General features: G+C 37.0%; 1 protein-coding gene across 1 annotated transcript in view; it reads left to right on the forward strand.

The window, feature by feature from the left end:
• Positions 1–1,799: 1,799 nt before the first annotated feature.
• Positions 1,800–25,385, forward strand: part of ANKRD55 (ankyrin repeat domain 55) — a 34,081-nt gene continuing 10,495 nt past the window's right edge. The window contains exons 1-9 of the mRNA XM_029285126.1: positions 1,800–1,842; positions 7,024–7,146; positions 10,927–11,057; positions 11,862–11,971; positions 16,772–16,832; positions 17,863–17,991; positions 18,921–19,105; positions 20,932–21,099; positions 24,052–24,704. Of these exons, the coding sequence (XP_029140959.1) occupies positions 1,803–1,842; positions 7,024–7,146; positions 10,927–11,057; positions 11,862–11,971; positions 16,772–16,832; positions 17,863–17,991; positions 18,921–19,105; positions 20,932–21,099; positions 24,052–24,704 (1,600 nt within the window). The 5' untranslated portion in view covers positions 1,800–1,802. The remainder of the gene's footprint in view (positions 1,843–7,023; positions 7,147–10,926; positions 11,058–11,861; positions 11,972–16,771; positions 16,833–17,862; positions 17,992–18,920; positions 19,106–20,931; positions 21,100–24,051; positions 24,705–25,385) is intronic.

Here is a 25,385-nt window from a genome sequence, read left to right on the forward strand (position 1 = left end):
ATTAGCTTATATTTGAGCATTTTTTTTTATGAGTTAAAGTATGTTTATAATAGATTAGTTTATAATGGGTAGTTTTATATAAACTTGGGAAGATGAATGTTTAATCCTGTAATCAGTTCTGGGAAGTCCGGGGGGGTTAGGTGGGGATGGGGGTGGGAGGAGTATAGGAATAGAGTTATTAGTATTGACTTAAGGGGAAATAGGATATATTAAAATAATAATAGATTAGTTATATGTATAATTGAGTTAATTATATTGAAATAATTTGAATTGTATAAATATGATTTTGTTTTGATTAATTGATGGCCTTGCCACCATGTAAAAAAAAACCAATAAAAATTTTGTTGAAAAAAAAAAAAAAAAGGAGAAAGTAGAGCAGAATCAGACTTACAAGATTCCGTTAATACAGCCAATCTCAGTAAAGTTGTTTTAGCCCTCCTACTGAGTCAATTTCCTAGTCTACCTAGCAGAATTGACATTACTGTCGCTAAGTAAAAAAATCTTGTTTTCTCTTTATTGTAAACCCCTTAATTTACAGAGGGTGGCACGGTGGCTCATTAGTTAAGATACTGGGATTGTCGACTGCAAAGCCAGCAACTCAAGTTCAAGACCCAAGCGCCACATGACGGGGTGAGTTCCCATTCTTGCCCCAGCTTCTGCCAAACTAGCAGTTCAAAAGCATGCAAATGCAAATAGATAATTAGGTACCATTTTGGTGAGAAGGTAATAGCGCTCCATGACGTCATGCTGGCCACATGACAGCAGAAATGCTTCAGACAACACTGGCTCAATTGCCTTGAAATGGAAATGGGCATTGCCACCTATAGATGACAACAAATAGCAGAGTAAAATCCACAGGGACTTCTTTACCTTTACATAATTTATAGAAGGAACTACCAAATTTGGCATCAGATCCATGAGAGAAGCTTGTAACAGTCTTCAAATGCTTCCACTAGAAAAGAAAGCAAGTTTTTAGTTCCATGGCTCTTGGAAGCCCCATGGAATTTGTGCCACCCTCTCTATCCTCACAACCTCAGATCAACCCTCTCTACCCTCACAATCTCAGATCAACATATATATGAAGTCTGGTTCCATAGCTCCTGGGAGGAAGCAGCTATTCACTACTGTTTGTAGCATTGCAGTGCTTCTGTATTTCTTGCTAGGTGGATTGTCCCATCCCCATCCATTTACATGACACAACCTAGCCAATTTCACAACATCACCCCTTGCTTGCTGTAGCCTTCTCTGAATAAACTTCCCCCACTCCCTACAAAACAATAAAAAAAACAAATACTTGTTCATCCTGTAAAAGATTGTCTGTTCCTGGAGTAAACTATGTAATAATGAGCAGTGGACATATGTTTCCAATCTTCAGAGAGGGTTTTACTCTTTTTACCACCACCACACATATCTTATTATGTCTGAAATAATCCCATTAGTATTTAAATAGCGTTGCAAGCTTTGCACATGCTCTGTCTGATATTGTGGATTCTCATTCATCCAGAGATTGCAGTTTAAGTACAGCGTTTTGAGAGCTGATGCTGCACTACCAGCAGATCCCTACCTAAGCAAAGGAGTAAAAATGCTTTTTTCCCCCATGAAAACTGTAACGCATTAATCTATTTGCAAGGCTTGTTTTCCATTGGATCTATTGGCAGCGGAGGATAAGAATCCCATTCTTTGTCTTTTTTTAAGAAGGCAGATTTACCGTAAATCAAAGGAGACAGGTGACAGCAATTGCTAGACATGCATTGTTTACTAACAAAATGTAGGCTCTAGCTGTAAGGATTTCAGAATCAGTCATGGATTTTAGCACTTCATCAGTGTTTGATCATCAGAAAGGTAAGATAGTTGTTTTCTCATTCTAAGATTCATTCACTGAATATATTTCTCCTATCCTATAGTTGTATTTCATGAACACAGTACAAAAAGCTCTACGTTGTATAGGGAAAATCTGGGGTAACGTGAATTTTAAGTTAAATTGTCCAATTTGATTTTCTGAACTTGTTGATTTTTAAAGCAGGTTCTTTCTGCAGTCTGTTTTGAAAACAGTCATTTATATCTGCTGCCTAAATTGTTAATTGAAACAGGTGTATTGTTGGAGGAGGGGAGGAAAGCTGGCAGTGCCTGCCATTTGTTCTTATCTTTGATCAATGATTTTCTGTGCCATTCAAAACCTGCGTCCTATGTTTTGTCATTAGTAAAGAATTGTGTTTCCGGATCGAAATAAATGATTATGAAACTACAAAATGAAAGTAATAGAAAAATGTGTGGCTGGAGTCATTATTTTCTTTGAAGAATTATTTAAATTAGGTGTTTGGGAATGTTTGTGTTAAAATGCATAATTAAATTTGCCGAGTCTTAAAATAAACATACTTTTTTTTCTGGAACAATTAAGGTGGATGTAATAATGATCTCTTGGGGGTGGGAGGTGATAATTTTGTCTCAATTTTATGTTTAAGATCTTTATACTATATGTTCAATTCTATTTCTTATCTAACTTTTTATGTAATTAATTAAAGGATTAGATTTCTACTGTGAAATAACATTACAGATTGATATTGCCTTAACTATCTTTATACTTCCCCCTGGCATTTCAACATTTTTTGTTTTTGTTATCTATATTGTTGTTTTCGGTGCTACTTCTTGTAGACTCCATTAATTTAATTGCTAATATGAGCCATCAGGGATCCTTCAATTCCAAGGCTTCTCCATTTAATTCAGTCCAAAGGGCAATTTCATGCAAGGTTTTGGACTTGGTTAAGAGTAAGAGAGCAAGTGTGCGTATGAATCACTGAAGCACACCAAGGTAATTTACATAGATTACAATCTTTGCCGTCTAAGACTCCATCTCCAGATACAGACAGTCACTTATTAAAAGGGAATTGACAAACATGGTAAGGATTTCTCTATTCCGAATTTCAGAAAGATGAGAATCCCCATTCACAGCAAAGAAGACCATAGGCAGAGTGTGACCCAATACTCTCCCTGAATAATCAAAAGCAACTGCTACACCATTGAAATGTGGAAACAAGATTCTTGGGCCAATGATATTATTTCCTCAAACTATTCAACAAAAACTTCATATAATAGAATTGGACACATGGATTAACATCTGTAAATATTACTGTAGTGGTTTTTAAGCATAAATTTTCTGTCTTGGGTATTCAAAGAGAAAGGCAAATTAGAGAACCCAATCTTTTTTACAATCCATTGTTCTGCTGTCCATCACTGACTTCAATGTTTTCTTCATTGCATTGTTTTACGCTGGTGCTTTTTTCATGATTCACCAATACTTGCATATTACATACAACAAAATTAATTTGTACAAAATAAAAATATGTGATGGCCATGCAGTTTGCATAAATTTTATTGCACCAAACATCACTCCTACTTTATTTTTATTGTTTGCTTTTTCTATGGCTTTTATGCCATTCACTTCCTAAGGTTCCCAGTGGCTTATATCTACCTAAGAAACATACAGTTTGAAATATAACCATTTATATTACTGAGGCAATATATTTTCATGTTCCATTTAAATGCTCAGCCTTACCAAAAGCAATCCTGAAGCTCCATGTCTGAAGTTACAGTATATGAATAACGGAATGGCAGAGTGGGGGTGTGGATAGCAGTTAAGATCTTATGCATCTGATTTTCATACATTCATATTAAACCTCCCCCGCCCCCCAATGCATGCAAAATGTGAAAGACTACTTATACAATCCAGATTCCTTACCATTATGCACATATTGAGTGAGTTCTCTGGACTTCTTATGCACAAGAACAACAAGAACAGAAAGGCATTGGAGAAAGGCATTGCCATAGACCCCTCTTAGAGGACCTGGTAGACTTACTAGCAGAGTTGCAAAGAAGAGTAACAATAATGCTTTGAATAGAGTGTCAACAGATTAAAACCATGAGCTATACTTTTCTTGGAGGAAATTCCAAGTCATTATGGAAAATATAAATATCAGATCTTTGAGAAAGTGAGAAGGTTAAAACTGTCATTGACAGTGATTTCTGGTGACGCAGATCTTCGTAGGTGTCCAAGAATGCTAAATGTTAATGCTGGTCACATCAGATAACTGTTAGATATTCCTGCTCCCCTTTCCCTATAATGCACAAAGGACATGTTTTTCATAGGGAATATATATCCTGTTCAAAACAATCCCATGTTTTACCTGTGATTCTGCTAGCCTTCGTATCTATTTTTAAAAGGCCAATAACTAGTGTTAATATAAAGGATAATGGTTACTTGGTATATCCTGCCCTCCCCCTTTTTTAAAAGAGAGATTTTCAAAGACCCTCCTATTAGATTTCTGCTAGCACCCTTTTTCTTTTGGACTGTTAGACTAGCCAGAATTGTATTATGGGAAGAAAAACAGGATAAAGATACATGGACATTCTGGGGGACTATCCATCCATATGGTCATTAAAAGGTGGCATTGATTTCATGGCATTATACAATGTGTCATTATCATTTCCATTGTGAAGTACACTAAAATAAAACTATTTGGGAAATTATTTTGAGCTGCATTAATTAAAATAAGGAATAAATAAAGTCCACTAACAGCAGCAGTGAGCTATAATAAATTCCTGTATAATTCCATCATTTCTGCAGATGGAATAAATTGCCACTTGTTGCCTAAAGTTACAGAGCCGGGCCTAGCTGGGCATTTGTGTGCAAGCATGCCCTTGGTGCCTGAGTAATGAAAGCTCCTGCCAGTAATTGAAGGGATAGAAGCTAATTAGAGTATGTTCATGATGCTGAAGCAGCAAATATAGGTAATGTTTTCATACAAATTTCCAAAGAAATAGGTTGACTATGCAGTCCACTGTAAAGAAAAACAATCTATTCTGCTAGACAGAAGTTCCCTAAAGATAGGCTTCAGCACGAGTCCAAAACCTCTCGTCCTGGTGACCAACCCAGATTGTATCCTGCAACATTATCCTGGGACACATATATTTGCCTTCATTCAAAGGCAAATCTATTTAAGTATCCTCTATCCGGTTCAAATCTGGTTTTAAAGAATGGATAATATCGATCCATAGAAAAAGCAGTGGAAATTACACAACATCCCTTTTTTTATTTATTGATTGATTGATTGATTGATTGATTGATTGATTGAATTTATATACCACCCTATCTCCCTTACGGGACTCAGGGCGGTGAACAGGCAATAATAAAAACCACGATAAATATACACAAATTTCTGTCTAAAATCAAATTAAATAACAGGCCTGCTCTAAAAATACCCCAACAAAACCACCACTAAAACATAATCAAACTACGCCAGGCCGGCCGCACGGAATAGATGAGCCTTCAGGGCTCGGCGAAAAAGGCGCAGGTCCGCAACTGTACGTAGGTCGGGGGGTAGGTCATTCCAGAGGGCAGGAGCTGCCACAGAGAAGGCTCTCCCCCTGGGGGTCGCCAGCCGGCATTGTCTGGCCAACGGCACCCTAAGTTGGCCCTCTCTGTGGGAGCGGACTGGTCGAAGGGAGGTGTTTGGTAGGAGGCGGTCTTGCTTTAGCTGTGAACGAGTTTATGTTCCATGTCATAGGCATCTGCAATTGTTAAAGTGGCTGAAGAAAGGAGCCTCAGAATATGGACTTGGGTATCTTCTGTTCTATTCAGTGATCACTGTTCTATGCCAGGGGTGTCAAACTGCCGGCCCACAGGCCGGACGCATCATCCAGAAGCCGCACCCACCCCATTGCCGGCAAAACCGTCCCGATACGTTGCGCAATGTCACATGATGTCGCAAGTTTGACATGTCTGTTCTATGCTATGCCATGAGGTTCCATCTCATTGATTATGTTTTTAAAGTGTAAACAAAGTGAGAGAAGCCAACGTACATAAGATGTTCCCTGCAATCATAACTATAAATTGCTATCACACAGTATTCCAATCGTATAAGGCAGGGGTCCCCAATTCCTGGTCCATGGACCGGCACTGGACTGCAGCATGCCAGAAACCGGACCACACAAACAAGCAAAGCCCCATCTGCAGGATGCAGGCAGTACATGAAACCATGCCCCCTCCGGTCCACGGAAAAATCTCCCTCCACGGAACCAGTGCCTGGTGCCCAAAAGGTTGGGGACCTCTGGTATAAAGCACCAATGTGCATGGAGCTGCTTTGCACAAGCAAAATATCCTTTGCAGATACCATCCTGAAAATGTATATTCAGTGAATGCTACCAATTGTATAGTCCAGTTCTTTTCTTTTCCATGGTTCTTATCTTTCAATTGGAAAAGAGATAATCACACAGTACACTGTGAATATGAATACTGTTCAAAGACCACAGTACATATGATTAGTTTTCTCTAAAATGAAACAACATTAGTTGCTAGGTTACCTTTTGATTTAACTGCAAGGAAAGCATACCTTCCACTTTGTTCTAAAAAGGATTGTCCTAAATTTGAGTTTAGCAATCTTGTTGTGGGTTTCCCCTATGCAACTGCTATAGAATTTGCAGATATCTCAAGTAAAAACCTCAGAAGGAACGAACCATTGTTTACTGTCCTTCTAACTCTCTAAGCTTCTTCTTTTTCAAAGACCAGTAAAACAGCTCAAAAAGACAACAGACACAAAGATTTAATTAAAAAAAACCTGTTTAGCCAACCAGACTTTGGATAAAAATGAGATTTTTCTGAAAGAAACAGGCAGAACCTGAAATATTTCTGTTTGTGGAACAGCAGGAGATTCCAGATTGGTTCAGACTTTACTACAACATAGAGTGCTAAGTTAGATTTCCTGTTTTACACTATAAATGATGCTAAGGTACCTTTTCATTTAGAAATCCCCTTCTCTCCCATATTTAGGTCATGCAGTATGGTTTCCTATACTCAGAAGTAAGTTGTGTCAACAGTAGTGAGAAGAAAGAGGAAGGAGAATCCATAAAGATTATTTGGTTCCACAGATCTTCAAAGTTGGATCTTCTTGTTTCACTATTAAACATGGTTATTTCCTTCTTTCCAAGAGGCAGGATTCTTCATTCTAACACAAACATTAATTTTCACAGGTGATTCAGCAGAAGAAATTGACCTAACTCTGGTGTATCAAGCAGCAGCTAATGGAGACATTAATACTTTAACTGCTGTCATCTGTGAAGATCCTTCAATATTAGAATGCTGTGATAGTGAGGGTAAGGTAACTAATTCCTATGGTTTTATCGTTGTAACACCAGTTTTGGTATGATTATCTTCTATCTTACCGAAGAAAAGTGATGGGGGTTTTTTAAACACTTTTATTTATAGCTTCATTGCACACTCATTTACTGTATTTCTGTCTAGTAAAATGTGTCATCGGTACAACAGATGTGAAATCATAAGTGTCTGAAATATGTGAAATAACAAGGGTTCATCAGAATCATATATCCTGAAAGCCAAGCAAAAGACCATATGTTAGACAGGTTGACATATTTACTGCAGCTGCACATAGTAAGTTTTCTCTACAACTCTGGGGAAGAGGGGGGGAACCAAAGGTTTGATGATAGCTTGCACCTAGACATGTATAGCTTGTCTTTAACAGCACAACCACAGGTTGTTCGCTTAGATTCAGAGAAAGGATTTGACTCAAAATCACCCAGTGAGCTCCACAATCTAGATCCCACTGATTCCACCATGCTGCAATGGCTCCCCATTCTTGAAAAAATATAGGAGTAGCTATGCATTCTTTCAGAACCCCTAGGAACTCTAGTTCAGGAACTTATTTATCTATATTTTGCATCACAAATGTGGTGGTCCATTCTGATTGGTTGCTCACTTGTAGAGTATGTTCACCTGTGATTACATAGTAATAGTGATAGCAATGATATCTGTCAAACTGCGAGCATGTGACATCACAAATAACTCTATTCCTGATTAGTCTAATCCAGGGGTGTCAAACTCGCAACATCACGTGACGTGTCATGACATTTTTGCCATTGCCGGCAATGGGGTGAGCGCGGTTTCCCTATGATACATCTGGTCCGCGGGCTGGCAGTTTGACACTTCTGGTCTATTGTTATTAAGGGAGAGCATAGGCTTTGACCAAAGCAGGAACTGCACCAGCAGTAATAGACATAATAAATGCTAGGAAGCATTTAGTTTGCATCAGCTGCTTTCAGAGAGCAAATACAAAAATGTTTTTGATTACCCAAAGCTAATGGGGTAAAAATTGACAATGAGCATATTATAAAACAGGTAGAAAGCATTTGGCATACTTTATGCCTAACGTATAATATTTACATCTAATGATATTTAATTTCAATAATTCCAAATGAAAATATAAAAATATGTAATTACACTAAACATTGTAGCCACAGTGGGCAAAGTGGGGATATACAATTTCATGCAAGTGTGTGGAGCCAAGATTTTCAGAGTGTTTGAGGCATTTGAGATTGAGGAATTGTTCAGACATGTTAGGTCTGAGTTCACACTTCTGTTTTTAAGGTGGCCTGTTTCATGGGGCAGAAAATATCCAGTTTGGAGGTCAAATACAACTAAATCACAGCTTGCTGAAAAACACTAATCAGTTAAGGTGGCCAAAAGACTAATGAGGAAAAGATACCTATCAGTTTTGTGGCAAGCCAAATGTTATACTTATTAACAGGTGAAGCAACTGTCCAGTAAGAAGTAAATAAATAAATATCTGGGCCTTGTTGATTCAAAAAATAATTTAGGAAGAAAAAAGGAGAAAGTGGAAGATTGTCTCTTTTTTCACATCACCAATTTGAGGTCATTTAAGAAAAGCAGAAAATGGGAAACTGAAGCTACACTTGTTTTTTATGTGTGTCACATATATAGCACCCATTAAAAACAGTAGTTTTGATTGCAACATTGCAACTGTTATCTTGACTAGTTTTTTTTTTCTTTTAACCACACCCTGTGCATACCCGAGTCTTTTTGAGCTTCTGGGACACAATATGGAATTGCCTAGTATTTACGGGGGACATGTAATACACAAAAAAAATTGAAGTTAAAAAAGGGGAAGCAAACAAGTTTATTACTTCCCCTTTTCTAAGACAGTTCAAAAATCTAAGCACTGGAATAAGTAATTCTTCTTGCCCACAAAATCCTGCTGTATGAGATTTGTCAGCATTTTTAAAAGCCCTTCCTGAAACAGAAAGCAATTAGAAGAACATAAACATAACTGTGCCTCACATTTCAAAGTTTTGCTGTTGATTTGTTCTGTTTGCTCTCCGTACAATTTTTAAGCAGCAATCCTTATGGGCAAAGATTGGCATATCAATCAGCAAAAGATAAAAAGGAATATGTTGTCCAGCACAAATAGATGGTTTATGAGATTGTAGAGAGGAAATATAACAGCCATCATTCACTCTTCAGAGAAACAGCAAATGGTATGCCAGATTCTATGTGCTAATGAATATTCCCACCAAGGGGCCAGTAATCTACTGCTAGTAGACTTTAACTAGCAGTGGGAAGAGTGTTGAACCTCGAGAACTCTATAAAACAGAATCTTGGAGCTAGACCTACCCCTTCTCAAGCATCAGGAGTCAGCCTAAGATTGAAGAGAAGAACTAACATAAAACAATGCTTCCTTCTTATCCAAGGTTGCACACTGTTTAGAATGCAGTACTGCAGCTATTTCTGCTGAATGCTGGCTCCCAGCAGTTCAGCAGTTAGAGTCTCACCAGCTCAAGGTTGACTCAGTCTTCTATCCTTCTGAGATCGATAAAATGAGGACCCAGATTGTTGGGAGTCCTCATCTTGCAACTATTTGTTTAGCAACTACATGAAGTTACAATGGCACAAAAAAAAGTGTCTTACAACTGGTCCTCGCACGTAAGACTGCTGTAGCATCCCCATGATCACATGATCAAAATTCAGGCACTTGGCAACCAGTAAGTATCTATGACGGTGGTAGCATCATGTGATTGCTATTTGCAACTCTTCCAGCCAGTTTCCAACAAGCAATCAAGGGGGAAGCCAGATTCACTTAACGACCGTGTGATTTGCTTAAAAACTGCAGTGATTCAACAACTGTGGCAAAAAAGATGGTAAAATCAAGCACATCTCACTGAATTATTACCTTGCTTAACAATGAACACTCTGGTCCCAATTATGGCCATTAATTTAGGACTATCCTGTATATATGATATATGAGTTCATACAGCCTATGTAATTTGTTTTAATCAATGACTACTGTCTTATCAATATGAAGAGTAAGACAGTAGGGATTCCAATCAAGAACTAAAGCCAAATTCTCTGACAGTCCTTAGTTTGCATCTGAATTCCAGATGCATAAACCAAGTTCACATATGCTAAACTGTGGTTTACTTAACTTATTTAATATTTAACTGTTCATTCAATATGTATCCCACTTTCCTTTGAGGATTCAGTGTGGCATATATGGAACTCCCTTCTTCACTTAATCTCTCAAAACAGCCCTCTGAAGTAGGTTAGGTTGAATCAAGTCACTCCATGAATTTCTATGGTTGAATGTGAAAATATGGAGTTGAAACTGGATCTCCTTTAATCAAAAGATTGGAGTAAAGGTAAAGTAAATTGGAGTTGGAGTAAAATTGAAAAACTGCAAGGGAGATTTGAAAACAGCATTATAATAAAATTAATCCAGTAATAACTGAGGTTGGAGTTTCTGGATGAGATCTTTTATCAATACTAATCCTCTTTAAAAAAGGAAGTGCTTGTTATATCAATTGAAATAAAGGTCAGAAGACACTGTATTCTAAGACCCTCTCTTATCTTTGCCTCTTTGGCATTTATGTGGGCACAGCTATGGTTGCATTGAAGTTGGCTAATTGTTCATATATAAAGAGGAATAGAAATAACTTCACTAGCTAAATCCCAGCAAACACATGTTGAAACGGAACCCCAGATGTAGACATTGGACAAGGTGACTGCACAATACTTTTTGTACTGTGAAAATGTTTCATGTTTATGTCATTTTTTTTCTTTTCAAGGCTCTACCCCTTTGATGCATGCCATTTCAGGGCGCCAACTTGATACAGTGAAATTGTTGCTAAAGATGGGAGCCAATATTAACAGCCAAGATGCCCGAGGGCGCACTAGTTTATCTTTGGCAACCTATCTGGTACAGAATTTCCTTGTCTTACACATTGTTTTAGGGAAGTGTTGAGCTGAAATAGAGAAATGAATATTCTTTATTAGAGCCAGTAGTTAGGCCTAACAAAAGACATTACTGGTTAAATGAGACCTAGAAAATCTTGCTCAATTTTAGCTCAGTATATATTAATTTAATTGCCTCTTCTATGAGAGGAATTGTGAGAAACAAAAACAGAGAGAAATATATTCAACAGTTTCTCAAAATATGTATAATGTATTATTTTAATGATGGAGCTTCACTGGAATTATATATTCCGTTTCTATCTCTTGGGTGGAGTGCAGAAGTAATTCAGATAATTTCTACCAACACTCTACCTAGAGACTGAAATGTCTAAAACTATCCTCTCAATACTCCAGTAACCCAAAAATATTCTTCTGTAGACCAGTTAAATAAATCTACCTGGAAAGAAAGGGACAAAGCCTCTCCCAACTTACTGCAATCAGATTGTATAGGATTTATTTTTAATCCTACAGTAAAAACAATAATGAACAAAATATAAGAAGGATCAGCCAGTCAGTCACCACAGTGGTATTTAGGGTTATTTATCCGACATTGATGACAATAATCCAGTAAACAGGATATGGCTTTGGTTTTTGGGGTTATCTAACACTAGACGATGTATTAGTTAACTTGCTGTGTGTAGTACCACACTGGCCATGGGGTAACATGAATGTGCCCACTAATTTGGGGAAGAAGGGTGGGAATTCAGTGCAGAACCTTTACTCAGTTCCCAGGATTTTCTGAGTAAATGAAACTTTGTTCTATTTTCAGGGATGGCTTGAGGGTTGTGTTAGCCTGCTAAGAAATGGAGCCAGGCAGAACATCCCAGATAAAAATGGAAGATTACCCCTACATGCTGCCACTGCTGACCCTAATGTCAGGTATCCTTCTTGAAACTACTCAGAGATATTTTTTTAATAGCGTTCCCTAATAAGTTTAGTTCTTGTATTGCAAGAGTAACATCACCTCCCCTAGGCAATCCATACAGTAGACTAAGATGAGAATTCCACTAGATTCTACCCAATCAAAATGTTTGTCATTATGTTTTTTATTAGTCTTAAGCATCCTGTGCTATCAGTTAAACAGATAAAGAATTGCAGAATTTCATAGCTATCATGCTGTTAATGTACTAAGGGTTTGGAGCAATAGATCCCAGGCATATATCCTTCCTCCCTTTTTGTTCAAGAAATCTGTAAGGCTGTTAATCAGGGTATGGCCAACAGACATCTATGTGTAACCCCCATTTTATTTCGGCTGTTACTCCAATGGGTGGGATTTGCATCTGCAACGTGTGCAACCAGCATCAACATACTGCCTATATGCACAAGTCAGATGGTTCTTGCAAAAACACAAATACAAATACACTTTAAATACCTTATCTTCTCCAACTAAAGAAAGATAAGTATAAAGAGAGAAACAGAGACAGATAAAGTGTTGTGAGTATAACTTATTTGGACTTCAGTAAGACATTTGATAAAGTAGACCACAACCTACTACCTGACAAGATAGAAAAATGTGTGTTAGACAGCATCACCACCAGATAGATTCATAACTGGTTGACCAATTGCACCCAACGTGTGGTCTTTAATGCAACTGCATCTACAGGGAAGGAAATATGCCCCGGGATATCCCAATGTTCTGTCTTAAGCCCGGTACTCTTCAATATCCTCTTCAATGATTTAGACAAAGAGAGAGAAGGGGAACTCATCAAATTTGCAGATGACACCAAGCTGGCAGGAATAGCCAACATCCCAGAAGATAGGCTCAAGATACAGAAGGATCCTATCTAACCAAACTAAATTTTCTGTCATGTCATGATGAGCAAAGTAAGGTTCTATATTTAGGAAAGAAAAACCAAATGCACAAGTATAGAATAAGGGGTACCAGGCTCAACAGTAATAACTGTGAGCTAGATCTTGGAGTCCAAGTGGACAATCACTTAAATATGAGCCAGCAGATGCTGCAGCTGCCAAAAAAGCCAATGCTGTTCCAGACTGCATTAACAAAGGAATAGAATCAATAACATGTGAAGTATTAATAGCACTTTATAATGACTTGATAAGACCACATTTGGAATATTGCATCCAGTTTTGGTTGCCACAATATAAAAAAGATGGTGAGACTCTGCAAAGAAGAGCAACAATGATGATTAGGGGATTGGCGCTAAAACATATGAAAAATTGTTGCTGGAATTGGGTATATCTAATTTAACGAAAAAAGGTCTAGGGGTGACATAATAGCAATTCCAATATCTAAGAGGCTGCCACAAAGAAGAGAGGATCAACCTATTCTCCAAAGCACCTGAAGGCAGGACAAGAAGCAATGGATGAAAACTAATCAAGGAGAGAAGCAGACTAGAACTAAGGAGAAATTTCCTAACAGTTAGAACAATTAATCAGTGGAATAACTTGCCTACAAAAATGACCAAAGTTGAATTATCACACTTTGGACACATTATACAAAGAACTGGTTTTCTAGAGAAGGCCCTAATACTGAGAAAGGTGGAAGGAAAGAGAAGAAGATAACCACTCACAGCAAGGTGGGTCAACTATTACAGTAGCAAAGGGTGCACCACTGGAAGATCTGAAGGACCAGTTAGAGACAGATTGTCATAGAGGAAATCTATCTGGCTGGTCACTAAGACTTGATAGTGACTTGATGGTATGTAATCAATCATTGTAAAGTGCACAAGTCCAATCATTCAGTGAATTTATGTATACATAAAGCAAAAACCAAAATCAAATTCATTTATAATTAATAATCATTTACTGATTTTCCTGAAGTAGGTAAGGAATAATAGTATGAACCAGAGATAAAAACTTGATACCATCCAGATCTTTTGGACCTGAACTCTCTTCAGCTCCAGCAAACATGATTAAGAGCAAAAGATGTAGCTGTTACTGACAAATATGTGCCATTTGCCTGGTATTATTTGTTTTATTCTGTGCACATTACAACTTAAATTAAATCTGTACAGTTATATTTTACATACGTATACATCAAATTTTGAGAGATATCCCAAAAATAAAAATTTAGAAGAAGCATTTGATAGAAGATAGATGAACTGATGAAAATTGAATGTGCAGCCATACATGATGCTTAATTCAGTATTTGCACCTACATCTCAGTTTTTCTTAGTCATCGGCATTTTGTTAATTTCCTGCCATCTCCATTTTTCTTTCTATATCAGTTGAACAGTGCACTTTGAAGTTTTCAACACAATCACAATAGCACTATTATTAAATAAAAAGTCCACAGAAAATGAACCAGTGATATTTAGAAAAGAAATCGTAATTTGCTTTAACAGCAGAACACTGGGATCCCTGCAAAATAAAATTTCTACAATCCCCATGGTAACAGGTAAACCTTTGGTCAGAACGGAAGTATGCCAGCTGCTCACTCCATTTTCTATCAACCCAAGTCAACAAAATTAGTTCTTCTGAATACGATCACTCTCTTACTGGAAGGTACTGTTGAAGTGCCACCGTTCTTCAAACTATATATTTGTTTTTCTCTTTATCTTTGCTCAACCTGACCATAACAAGTGGAAATCTGACTGCAGAAGGCAATAACAAGAACAGATTGCCAGTGATAACACTGATAATGATATTGATAGCAATCATACCAATAACAATTTTTAAAAATCAGCCCTAAGACATCCAGATTAAATGTCAAGAAACACTGACCTTTGACAACTGTAATACTGCAGTTGAAGTAAATATATTAATTGATAGTTACTTTGCTTATTTTGTTTTATATAATCCTAGAGATCCATAAAGAAGACAGAAAACCTATAACCTGCATTAGAAATCGTATTTGGCCTCTCTCAGCTTCTGTAAATTAAAGCAGACTTGAAGTGGGAGATTTATTTTTTTTTACTCGCATCTTAAAATGTTATTTATTTATTTATTTTATTTATATAGCTGCCTATCTCATATACATGACTGTGGGCAACTAACAGTTAAGAACAGTTTGAACAAGGTGGTGTTTTCTTTGCAGATGGTTGATTTTATTATTGATAAAAATTCTTGTCCAGAAAGAGAAAGTTGGAGACTGGTCAATAATTATCAGAATCTAGAACGTCTAGATTTACAGCTTCAGAGCCGTGGTGGCGCAGTGGTTACAGTGCAATACTGCAGGCTACTTCTGCTGACTGCCAGCTGCCAACAGTTCGGCAGTTCGATTCTCACTGGCTCACGGTTGACTCATCCCTCCATCCTTCTGAGGTTGGTAAAATGAGGACCCAAATTGTTGGGGGCAATATGCTGACCCTGTAAACCACTTAGAGAGAGTTGTAAAGCATTGTGAAGCGGTATATAAGTCTAAGTACTATTGCTATTGCTATTCCTGAGGAGGCTGTGCACAACCACTATTTTCAAGGCAGGCAGGCATAGTCTTTCTCTCAAGGATGCATTTATCACTGCCCTCACCCAGCCCACAGTCATCTCCCTGGAGCTTTCATAATTCAGAGGGACAGAGGTTCAGACTACAGGTGATACAGCCAATGTCTCAGAGAACTCTTGTCCACTTCCTTTGGACTCATAGATTCCCACTTACCTTAGATAGCAAGATGGATCTTAGTCACTGCCTCAAGACACGGTCACCTAGCATCTAAGTCTAAACAGATCGGTGCAGTTTTATTGGATGGCCATGAACACATAGAAATATAAGAACACATAAATACTTGTATAATTCAGCATATTTTAGATACCTAATATAGTGAATGTAAGCTATGAAAGCTTATGCAATAATAAATGTGTTAGCCTTTAGGATAATAAAAAATAAATAAGGGAAAGCTTGCAATGAAACTATTCCTTGAGCCATTAAATTGAAAACAGTCTTATGTAAATTCAGATATCTTGCTTTAAAAAGTTATTCTTATCATCTATGTCAGTGGTCCCCAACCTTTTGGGCACCATAGACCAGTTCCATGAAGAAAGGTTTACTGTGGACCGAACGGGGCATGGTTTCACATGCTGCCTGCATCCTGTGGATAGGGCTTTGCTTGTTTGCTTGTGGACTGGTTGCTGGCATGCGGCGGGTTGGGGATCCCTGATCTATGCGGTCCCATTGATTCTAGAACCGTAAGTGGCAAAAAAAAAGACCAAAAGAAGACTATTTAAATGCTATTGAATTTTGTTTATGACACAGTATCCAATCTGCGTCGATCACCAGGACCAAAGGGTTAGTCTTCCCAGCTTTTGGACTCTTGCTGGAGCCCATCCTCAGGGAACTTTTGTTTATGATGTATTGGATTATAATGTATTACATAGAGAGTCTTTGACTTAGGATCACAATTGGGACGGGAACATCTGTTGTTATGCAGTGCAGTCATTAAGTAAGATGCACCCAACATTACAACCTTTTTTGCCATAGTTAAGTGTCTCCGGCAGTTGTTAAGTGAATCACATGGTATTTAAGTGAATCCAGCTTCCCCCATTGACTTACTACCTGAGAAGCTGTAAATGGCAATTACATGCCCCTAGAATGTTGCAAATGTCATAATACATGTCACCCAAATTTTGATCACATGACTGCGGGAAATTATGACAGTTGTAAGTGTGAAGACAGTTTGCAAATTACTTTTTTCAGGATCATTGTAACTTTGTGCGGTTGTTAAAAAATTGATAGTAAATCGAGGACTACCTCTAATGTATTGAATATAATTTTGTTCTCCATAGACTTTTATCTGTCTTGCTTCAGCAGTCAGATCTAAGTGAAATTAATCATCAGGATAATGAGGTAAGCAATCAAATCTCCACCCAAATATATTCCACATTGTGGTCCCCGAGACAGTGATTCATGCTAAAAGATCTAAAATCAACTCATACTATTTAGCATTATTTTCTGCACCGAAATGCATCATGAAGGCAAAAAAGCCAGCAAGCTGCCCTGTTTGCAATTTGCAGTATGCCTTTCAGTTCCTCATAAGCAGAATTTGATAGGTAAATGAATGACAGCAGTGCAAAAGAAATGGTGGCAGTGGGAGAGATGGAGGAAAGAGCAACTCTTTAGACGGTGTATCTTTTTCTAGAAAATTGAATCTTCTGACTGTAATTGCTAAAAACTGATAGCAGTTTCCTACCATTTTTAAGCAGGAAACATGGAAACCATAGTGTGAAAACTATAGCGTGCTGAAGTCAGAGTAACTACAGAAGTATGAGAAACTCTACTGTGCATACTTTTATCTTTACCCTACTAGAGGTATTTAAAAGAATAGAAAAATGGAACAATTTTTCACAAAGTAACTTCTATGCCAAGGCAAGGAATTTTCCATTGTTTTGCTATCTTATTCTACAGTATATAAGATAGCATATTATTATTAGGATGTATCTATTTTATTCTAGATAAGAAACACTTTTTCTTTATGCCCAATTAGAAATGGTGGAAAATATTTGTAGATGGTAGATGTTGGTGGTGGTTTGTTCTCCAAGCTTGCTGTTTCATTTCCGATGTTTCATCACCAGACTAGGTAACATCACCAGGAGAACTTCGGTTGAAGTGTCTTGTTTCAGTTCTCTTTTGCTTTTATAGGTCTTATGTGACCTTGTGGTAAGGTTACCCTGGCTGTCATGTGAAGCGGCTAGTGGTCAACATCATCGTTGGTTGGTTGCTCAATTTATGACCAATCCTACCTTCCAGAGCAGTGTTTCTCAACCTATGTTGGCTGGGGATTCTGGGAGTTCAAGTCCACATATCTTCAAAATTGAAATATTGCTCTACAAAAAGCATATGCTACCTAAAGATCTAACAATTTTGTTGTGATTTTCAGGGAATGACATCACTCCACTGGGCTGCATTCCACAATCAACCTCAGCATGTTCAGACATTACTGCATAAAGGATCAGATCCAACTTTGGTGGACAAAGATTTTAAAACAGCCCTTCACTGGGCAGTTCAGGTATGGAATAATTGCTAACCATGTAGTGGCCCTATATTGCATCTTGAAAGGGGAAAGGACTATAATTCTAGTCACAGCAGCATCTGAAACCTGACCAAATCTACGGGAGGAATATAAGCAATGATTAATCCAGCTGTGTCTCATACCCCTCACACTGGGAATGGCACTGTAGGGTACAGTAGAAAAACAAGTCATCATTACATATTTTTTTTTACAAAAAATTGTGAAAGTATTTCAAGATCAGTTATATTCATATCCTTAAAGCTAACTTTAGCATGCAAAAAAGGTGGTTCCCCTTTGTAATAATTGCATTACTATAAGGCTGTTTAAATTCAAGAAATGTAAAAATGCTGGCTTCTGGTTACAAAAAGAAAAGAACCTAAATATGGCTTTGCTTAAAACCACTATATCTGAGAATCAAATTACCAAATTACAATCTTGGGTCTTTTTTCATATTCTGAAATGACATTACAGCATGGTGTTATCAGGCAAATGTTAGCACACTAGTGTTCCAGATGGCCTAGGGAAGCTAACAAAGGCACTAACCTCCCTTTCCCCATTTTTAAAATGTTATTAATAAATTAGGATCCAGCACTAGAAAAAGAAATGTCTGGTGCCACTGCCATCTCTGAAGTTCTTAGCTAATTTTCAAGGTAATATTCCTCTGGTGTTATGTCAGGGCCCAAAGGCATTTTTAGAAAAATAATATGGTTGCAGTCAAAGTCTGATTTAAATTAAACAAATTATTGAGCTGGTTAAAAACCAAGAACTTAATGAGTAATAATTCAGTTTGGATAGCCCTAACAGAACATTTGTAAATAAAGCAGCATGAGTACTTTTTGGGATAAGGAGGTCAAAAATGCTTATAGATCTAGAATTTGTGCTTAACAATGTTGATAAATAACATATTCTCTATAATTGGTTTTCAGAGTGGAAACCGGATCCTCTGTTCTATTATCCTGAACCACCATCAAGGCCCATCAATAATAAACTTCGATGATGAGAATGGGAAGACTTGCATTCATGTTGCAGCTGCTGCAGGATACAGTGGTGTTATTAGTGAGCTGGCTAAAATCCCAGAATGCAACCTGCAGGCGCTGGATGTGGATGACAGGTAGCCATGGAAACAAAGAGAAGAGCTGTCTGGGGCTTTGCTTGCCATAGTTGAAAGAGGGTTGACTGCCTTTGAATGCAACAAGGGTCCTAATGAAAGTGTTTCTCCTTGGCCTTCTCTTTGTTAAACAGCAACTACAGTATTCAGTGGGACCTCTAGTCTGTCATCAGCTAGTCACATGTTTTTAATGAATGCACCTATTACCCATGACATATTAAGTCAGATAAAGTAGGAGGTTTCTCTTGCAAAACTGGGATTACAGGGAATGGGAAGGGCTTGTAAACATGGTCTAAAATATGGTGAGCAACTGGCAGCCCCTTTCCAAGAACCCTGTTAAGTTCAAACGTTGGGAGGAAGTTTTCCTTTCCTGCATCCTGCTGATTGTCAGAAAATATAGAAAAGTAATGTGAAAATGGGAACAAATGAGCCTCTCAGAAGGAAGGGGTTATCTCCACTGAATTTTCGCTCTAGTCCTACTCCCTGTGGGTGTTAGCTTTACCTTCTGGGCAATCTTTCTCCCCAAGGAAAAGAGGTCCTTAATAGGAAAAATGCTGCAGAGCAGTGCATCTATCTAGGTCAGAGGTCCCCAACCTTTTGGGCACCAGGGACCAGTTACGTGGAGAGAGGTTTTTCCATGGACCGGAGGGAGCATGGTTTTGTGTACTGCCTGCCTCCTGTGGATGGGCTTTCCTTGCTTGTGCGGACCAGTTGCTGGCATGCCGCAGCACGGTACTAGTCAACAGACTGGGGGTTAGGGACCCCTGATCTAGGTGATCTTTAGCTCTAGCATTCTTGTTTTAGAACTTCCCCCTTGTTATCAACTGAAGAATTGCAGTACTAAAACCAATAGTGAATTTTATTTCTGTGTTTTTAAATGAAAAATCACAGAAAAACAATTTGGGTTTTTTGTGTTCTGTATATAAGAAGAAGATGAATACCTGGACAACACAATGTAGAACAATTTAATTTTTGATTTTCAAAATAATAAAGTTCAGATATGTAGTGTGAATTATTTGGAAACTGAGAAGCTAAGCTAGTATAGGCCTGGCCATTCACTTGGATGGAAAATACTGCAAGCCCTGAATAGTTTATGATACAATAAAGGAAATATTTTTATTTAAATTATCAGATTGAGAATTTGCACTCAGTTCATACTGGAAATTCAAAATTCAAGTATTGGCATATGTGGTAAAATATTAATATTAATACAAAATCCTACTGGTTTTGTTGTATTAAACTTGAGGTTTCAAAGAATGCTTAATTTAATTCTTTTAAATCAGAACTACATGGAGGCTATCAGAGAAAAACAATGAGGCAATTCACATCCAATTGTTAAAAAAGATTTTGACCTCACTGCTGCCAAGAAAACCTGTTTTATAGGTTGTGGTAAGCTTATTGTTGCCATTTGTCTCTGACATGCCTGTGCATTTAAAGGAACTGATACCATGCGCCAAGGTCAAACTTTGAAAGAACTTAATCAACTCAATGGATTAATTTAAGCTTAAACAATTGAGCCCTGACCATGTAAATATATGAAAGACTTCTACAGATCTTTTTGTCTTTAAATCAAGAAAGGGTTAGTTAATCACAGCTATCAGAAGTTCCATATAGTAACTGACCTGGCAGAATGGAAGAATGAATTAAATCCCATGTAGGGCCAAGTCTGTTTATGGCTAATATTAATCCCCTTGAATTCTCTCTTTAAGAATTCTGGTGACACGAAAACTACCATGCATATCATGAAAACAATACCGATTTTCTTACCTAAATCTGACTTTAAACTGCCCGTTACTGTATGGATTTTTCTTTACTTATTTTTTCATTAGGACACCTTTACATTGGGCTGCAGCCGCAGGAAAAACTGACTGTGTTAAGACTCTGCTACAATTGGGGGTAGAAAGCAGCCCCAGGGATATCAATGAGAATACACCCCTATCGTATGCCATCTATTGTGGACACACAGCATGCATTGCACTACTCTCTCAAGTAAACAGGTAGAGTCTTTCCTTTATAATAAACTAGATTCAAATTTTTCAATTTGGAATAGAGCTGGAAGGGACGTTGGAGATCTTCTAATCCAACCTCCTGCTCAAGCAGGAGACACTATACCACTATACAAATGGCTATCCAGTCTCTTCTTAAAAACTTCCAGTGATGAAGCACCCACAACTTCTAAAGGCAAGTGTTCCACTGGTTAATTGTTCTCACTGTTAGGAAGTTTCTCCTTAATTCCAAGTTGCTTCTCTCCTTGATTAGTTTCTAACCATTGTTTCTTGCCCTGATGCTTTAGAAAATAAGTTGACTCAGTCTTCTTTGTGGCAGCCCTTCAAATACTGGGATACTGCTATCATATCAGCCCTAGTCCTTCTTTTCTCTAGACTAGCCATACCCAAATCCTGCATTTTTTTTCATATTCATACTGCTGAATATGAGCATATTGCTGAGCACGAATATATTCAATTGCTGAATATGACCATTCTGCAATTTATCAGATGACTGATTATGCTTTTCATTGAGGATCATTGCAAATTACCATGCAATGTAATATATCTGTACATATTAAATGTTTTCCTATTTCTGTATTCAAAGTGGACTATCCCAGGCTATATTTTAATCCATCATAGCTATACCAAAATATTTTACTGCCTGACCCAAATGAATTTTCTTTCAGAAAGAAAATTCTATAACTCATGAACAGAACTTCCTGTTGTTGTATCTTGGGAAGAGGTTCTGTTAAATACTTTGTGCAGAAAATTGGAAACTATACATCCTTTTTTAAGTACATCCTTGGTTTGCTTCTTCTATTCTGTATTCCACTGTTGATACCACCACGTTTTACAGCTTTGAATATCAAGGTATAATATAGCAGAGATATCCAAACTTTTTCATGCTACAGAACCTATTAGTTTAAAAAAATATGGAAAGCTTCAGTGCTAAAAAATTGGCTTTTCCCCACCCACAGTCCTTATTCTCCACCTGAAACCACATCAAATTCTGCAGAACAGTTTGAAAAATCCTCATATACTGTATACAATCAATGACTCTAACTAGGAATTTGAAACTGTCATCAGTTGATCATTATATTTCATAGCTGTCTAGGGCACATTTTAAATTAGGTTCAGAACAAATATAATAAATTGCAGTTTAGAAGATAGCATTTTTAAAGTATTAAAAGCACTTCAATAAATCAATATTTGCTGGTATACACACACATGCATGCACACATATAACCTTTTTTTTCCCTTGCAGTACCTGATCAAATAGATATATCAGCTTTTAGTAGGACTTTAAAAGATTTGCAAAATTTATTTAACTGGCAATTGAATGGGACAGCTAGAAAATATCTACCTTTATGCTCTATCAGAACTAGTTCTCTGGAAAGCTATCATGTCCACATTAACGAACGTTCAGATTTAATTTGCTAAACATAATGAGATTAATAACTCATTTTAAATTTGGACTAGAAATTTATTTTAGATGAAATCCACCACAATAATGTAACTGTTCTATTAAAAAATCAATGCACTTTGTATACTCTGGTCATTTTGTGCAAATGAAAGTAAGCAGTCTAATTTGGATATACAATCATCCAAGAAAAAAATTGCATTAGTTTTCTCTAATTTTCTGAAAACTAAATGTGTCTTACTCCAGTTAATAAGTATAATCAGCATTATTTCCTGGGCTGTTAAATTCAACAGTGGAAATATTTATTTTATTTTATTTGTATCCCATTTTTATTGTTTTTACAAATAACTCAAGGCAGCGAATATATCTAACAAACTTTCCTCCTCCTATTTAAGCCACTTTTGAAAAATACTGCATAGGCTCAACGGTGTGGAACTGAGCTTAAATGCTGGATTGTTCACGTTCGCCATCAGCCATGGGAACTCACAGAGTGACTTTGGAACAATTGTTTTCTCTCACCTCGGCACAAAATAAATCTAATTAATTAATTAATTAATTAAATTAGCTAAACTATATTACTTAGAATGAGGTTACTTTAAAAAAAGCTAAAACAAGAATTCCTTGCAAGCATTATGTGGCACTATGCAATTAAAATGTTGTAATTCTCTATGCAGAATCACAATATTATGTTTATCTGGTAGCTACTTAGCTGTTGAGTCAATTCAAGATTCTCTTTATACCGAAAACTTATTTGCCCACATTTTATGAACATTAGATGAAAGAGATTTGCCTCCGATTTTGTTACTTCTTTTGATGACTTCTTTTTTCCTGATAACATCTTTTAAAATATTGTAAAATATTGTATTTCTATACGTTATGTTATACTTGGTAAAGTGCTTCCAGTTGTACTTACTGTATTTTTGTATGAATGTTGTAAAATCTGTATCAATGTTTCTTTTGTACAGTAAGTAGTAATAAATGTATGTTTAATCATCATGAACTTTATAAGAAACTTATTCATATTGATTTTACAACATTCATACATACATACATATGTACATGGAAACATATTATTGAAGTGACATACAGAACACTGACTGATCTATGCTTTTCCAATGCAAGTGGTGTGTAGACATTTAAAACAAATAAAAAAAACAGAATAATAAAGGGGAATGGTAATTGATGACCTCTCCTTCCTGATAAGGTCTTTTAAAATATATTATTTCTATAAATTATTTTATACTTTCTAAAGCGTTTCCAGATGCTTTTATACAGTAAATAGTATAAGTGTAAATTTATCATCCTGAACTTTATAAGAAAGTTATTGATATTGATTTTATAACAGTTATACTGCCCAGTTCATACTACATACACCACACACACACACATGCACACACACGCACATATATACATGCATATATACATACTGACGTTAAAGATCTCTGGAGAAGGAATTTCATTTCTAATAACCCTAAATATTAATCTATGGTCCTAACAATAAAATCCCAGTGTTGATACAATCTGCTTTTCTTTCTTTAAAGATCTGAGCTACTTCATCACATTTCCTCCCATAACAATAAATTATCAAAGAAGGAAGGAAGATTCAGCATGCTTAACCAAATTTTCTCCTCTAAAAAGAAAAAAGGAGATTGTAAAGTCAATTTGAAGGAGAAGAAAAGAGACAGATCCCGGAGAGAAGAGACCTCAGAAGTAGATGAGATTATCACCACATTTGATTGCATAATGGATTCCAGCTTTGATGGCTCATCTAAGGAGTATATGAAAGCTATTGACCTTAAGAAAAGAAATGCAGACGTCAAGAAATATCTCATTTCAGAAAACAATACACCAGATTGCAGTGGCTTTCCACCAGTCAGAACACAAAGTCTCCCACCCATAACTGTGAGTCATTCTTTTTTAACAACTTCTCTCACTACAATCTCCAGCATGAATATGGATAATGATTTTGCAACTTGGTCTCAAAAAAGCAGAAGTGAACATGATTTGTCAAGCCAAAGAACCAGCCAACAAGCTTTGGATAGCCCTTGGAAAATTGACAAAAGCCAAACACCCACATATAGACTCTGGATGTCTATGCCTTCCGATAACAAACTGATAGATGGATTGTTTCCAAACAGATCCCATCATGTGGTATGTCCTCCCCATCTTCCCCATCTGCCTAATTTGTCACCAGGTAATTTTTTCCATGCTATGTTTATTTAGTGTGAGCTAAAGGAATTCTGGGTATGCTTAAAATATTGTATCATAATATATAGTAGTTTCCAGATTGAAATATCCAAATCTTCTATGCTGAAGAGTGATTCTTCCCTTAAGAAATAGGAATGAACTCAGTTTCCAAAGGGGCTTATGCAGTAGATTTTTTTCAGACAACTATCAATCATGGTCCCTTTTAGTCCTTAAAAGCACATACCTGTATATCTGCCCACACAATGCACTGTCACCAGGAAACCATGGTTTATTCAATAACGATCATTACATTGGTTTATAAATTATCAATTTGTAAGGAACAAGTCAAACTACAGAACTCACTGAACTAAATACATTGCAGTATACTGTAGGTTACTAGTATATATGAATTAGCTATCTAGAAATAGATAGAAATAGAAATAAAATGAGAACAGGTGGTTTCACATAAAATTCAGATAAACTAACTTTAGTGTAGCGGGGACTGCCTGAGAGTGCTTGCAGGAGCTTGACTGGGAAGGAAAAGATTGGGACAGCTGCAGTTGGCTTTGGGTGTGGCTGGCGTGAGTGGAAGGAGGAAGGATAGAAAAGGAAAGGAAAGGAGAAGGCCGGGGTGGCTGGAGTTGAGAGGAGAAGGTCTGGAAGCTTATTTTATTTTTCTATCAAGGGT

This window comes from Protobothrops mucrosquamatus, unplaced genomic scaffold (genome assembly GCF_001527695.2).
Source record: "Protobothrops mucrosquamatus isolate PMUCROS unplaced genomic scaffold, P.Mucros_1.0 scaffold1322, whole genome shotgun sequence".
Classification (NCBI taxonomy): domain Eukaryota; kingdom Metazoa; phylum Chordata; class Lepidosauria; order Squamata; family Viperidae; genus Protobothrops; species Protobothrops mucrosquamatus.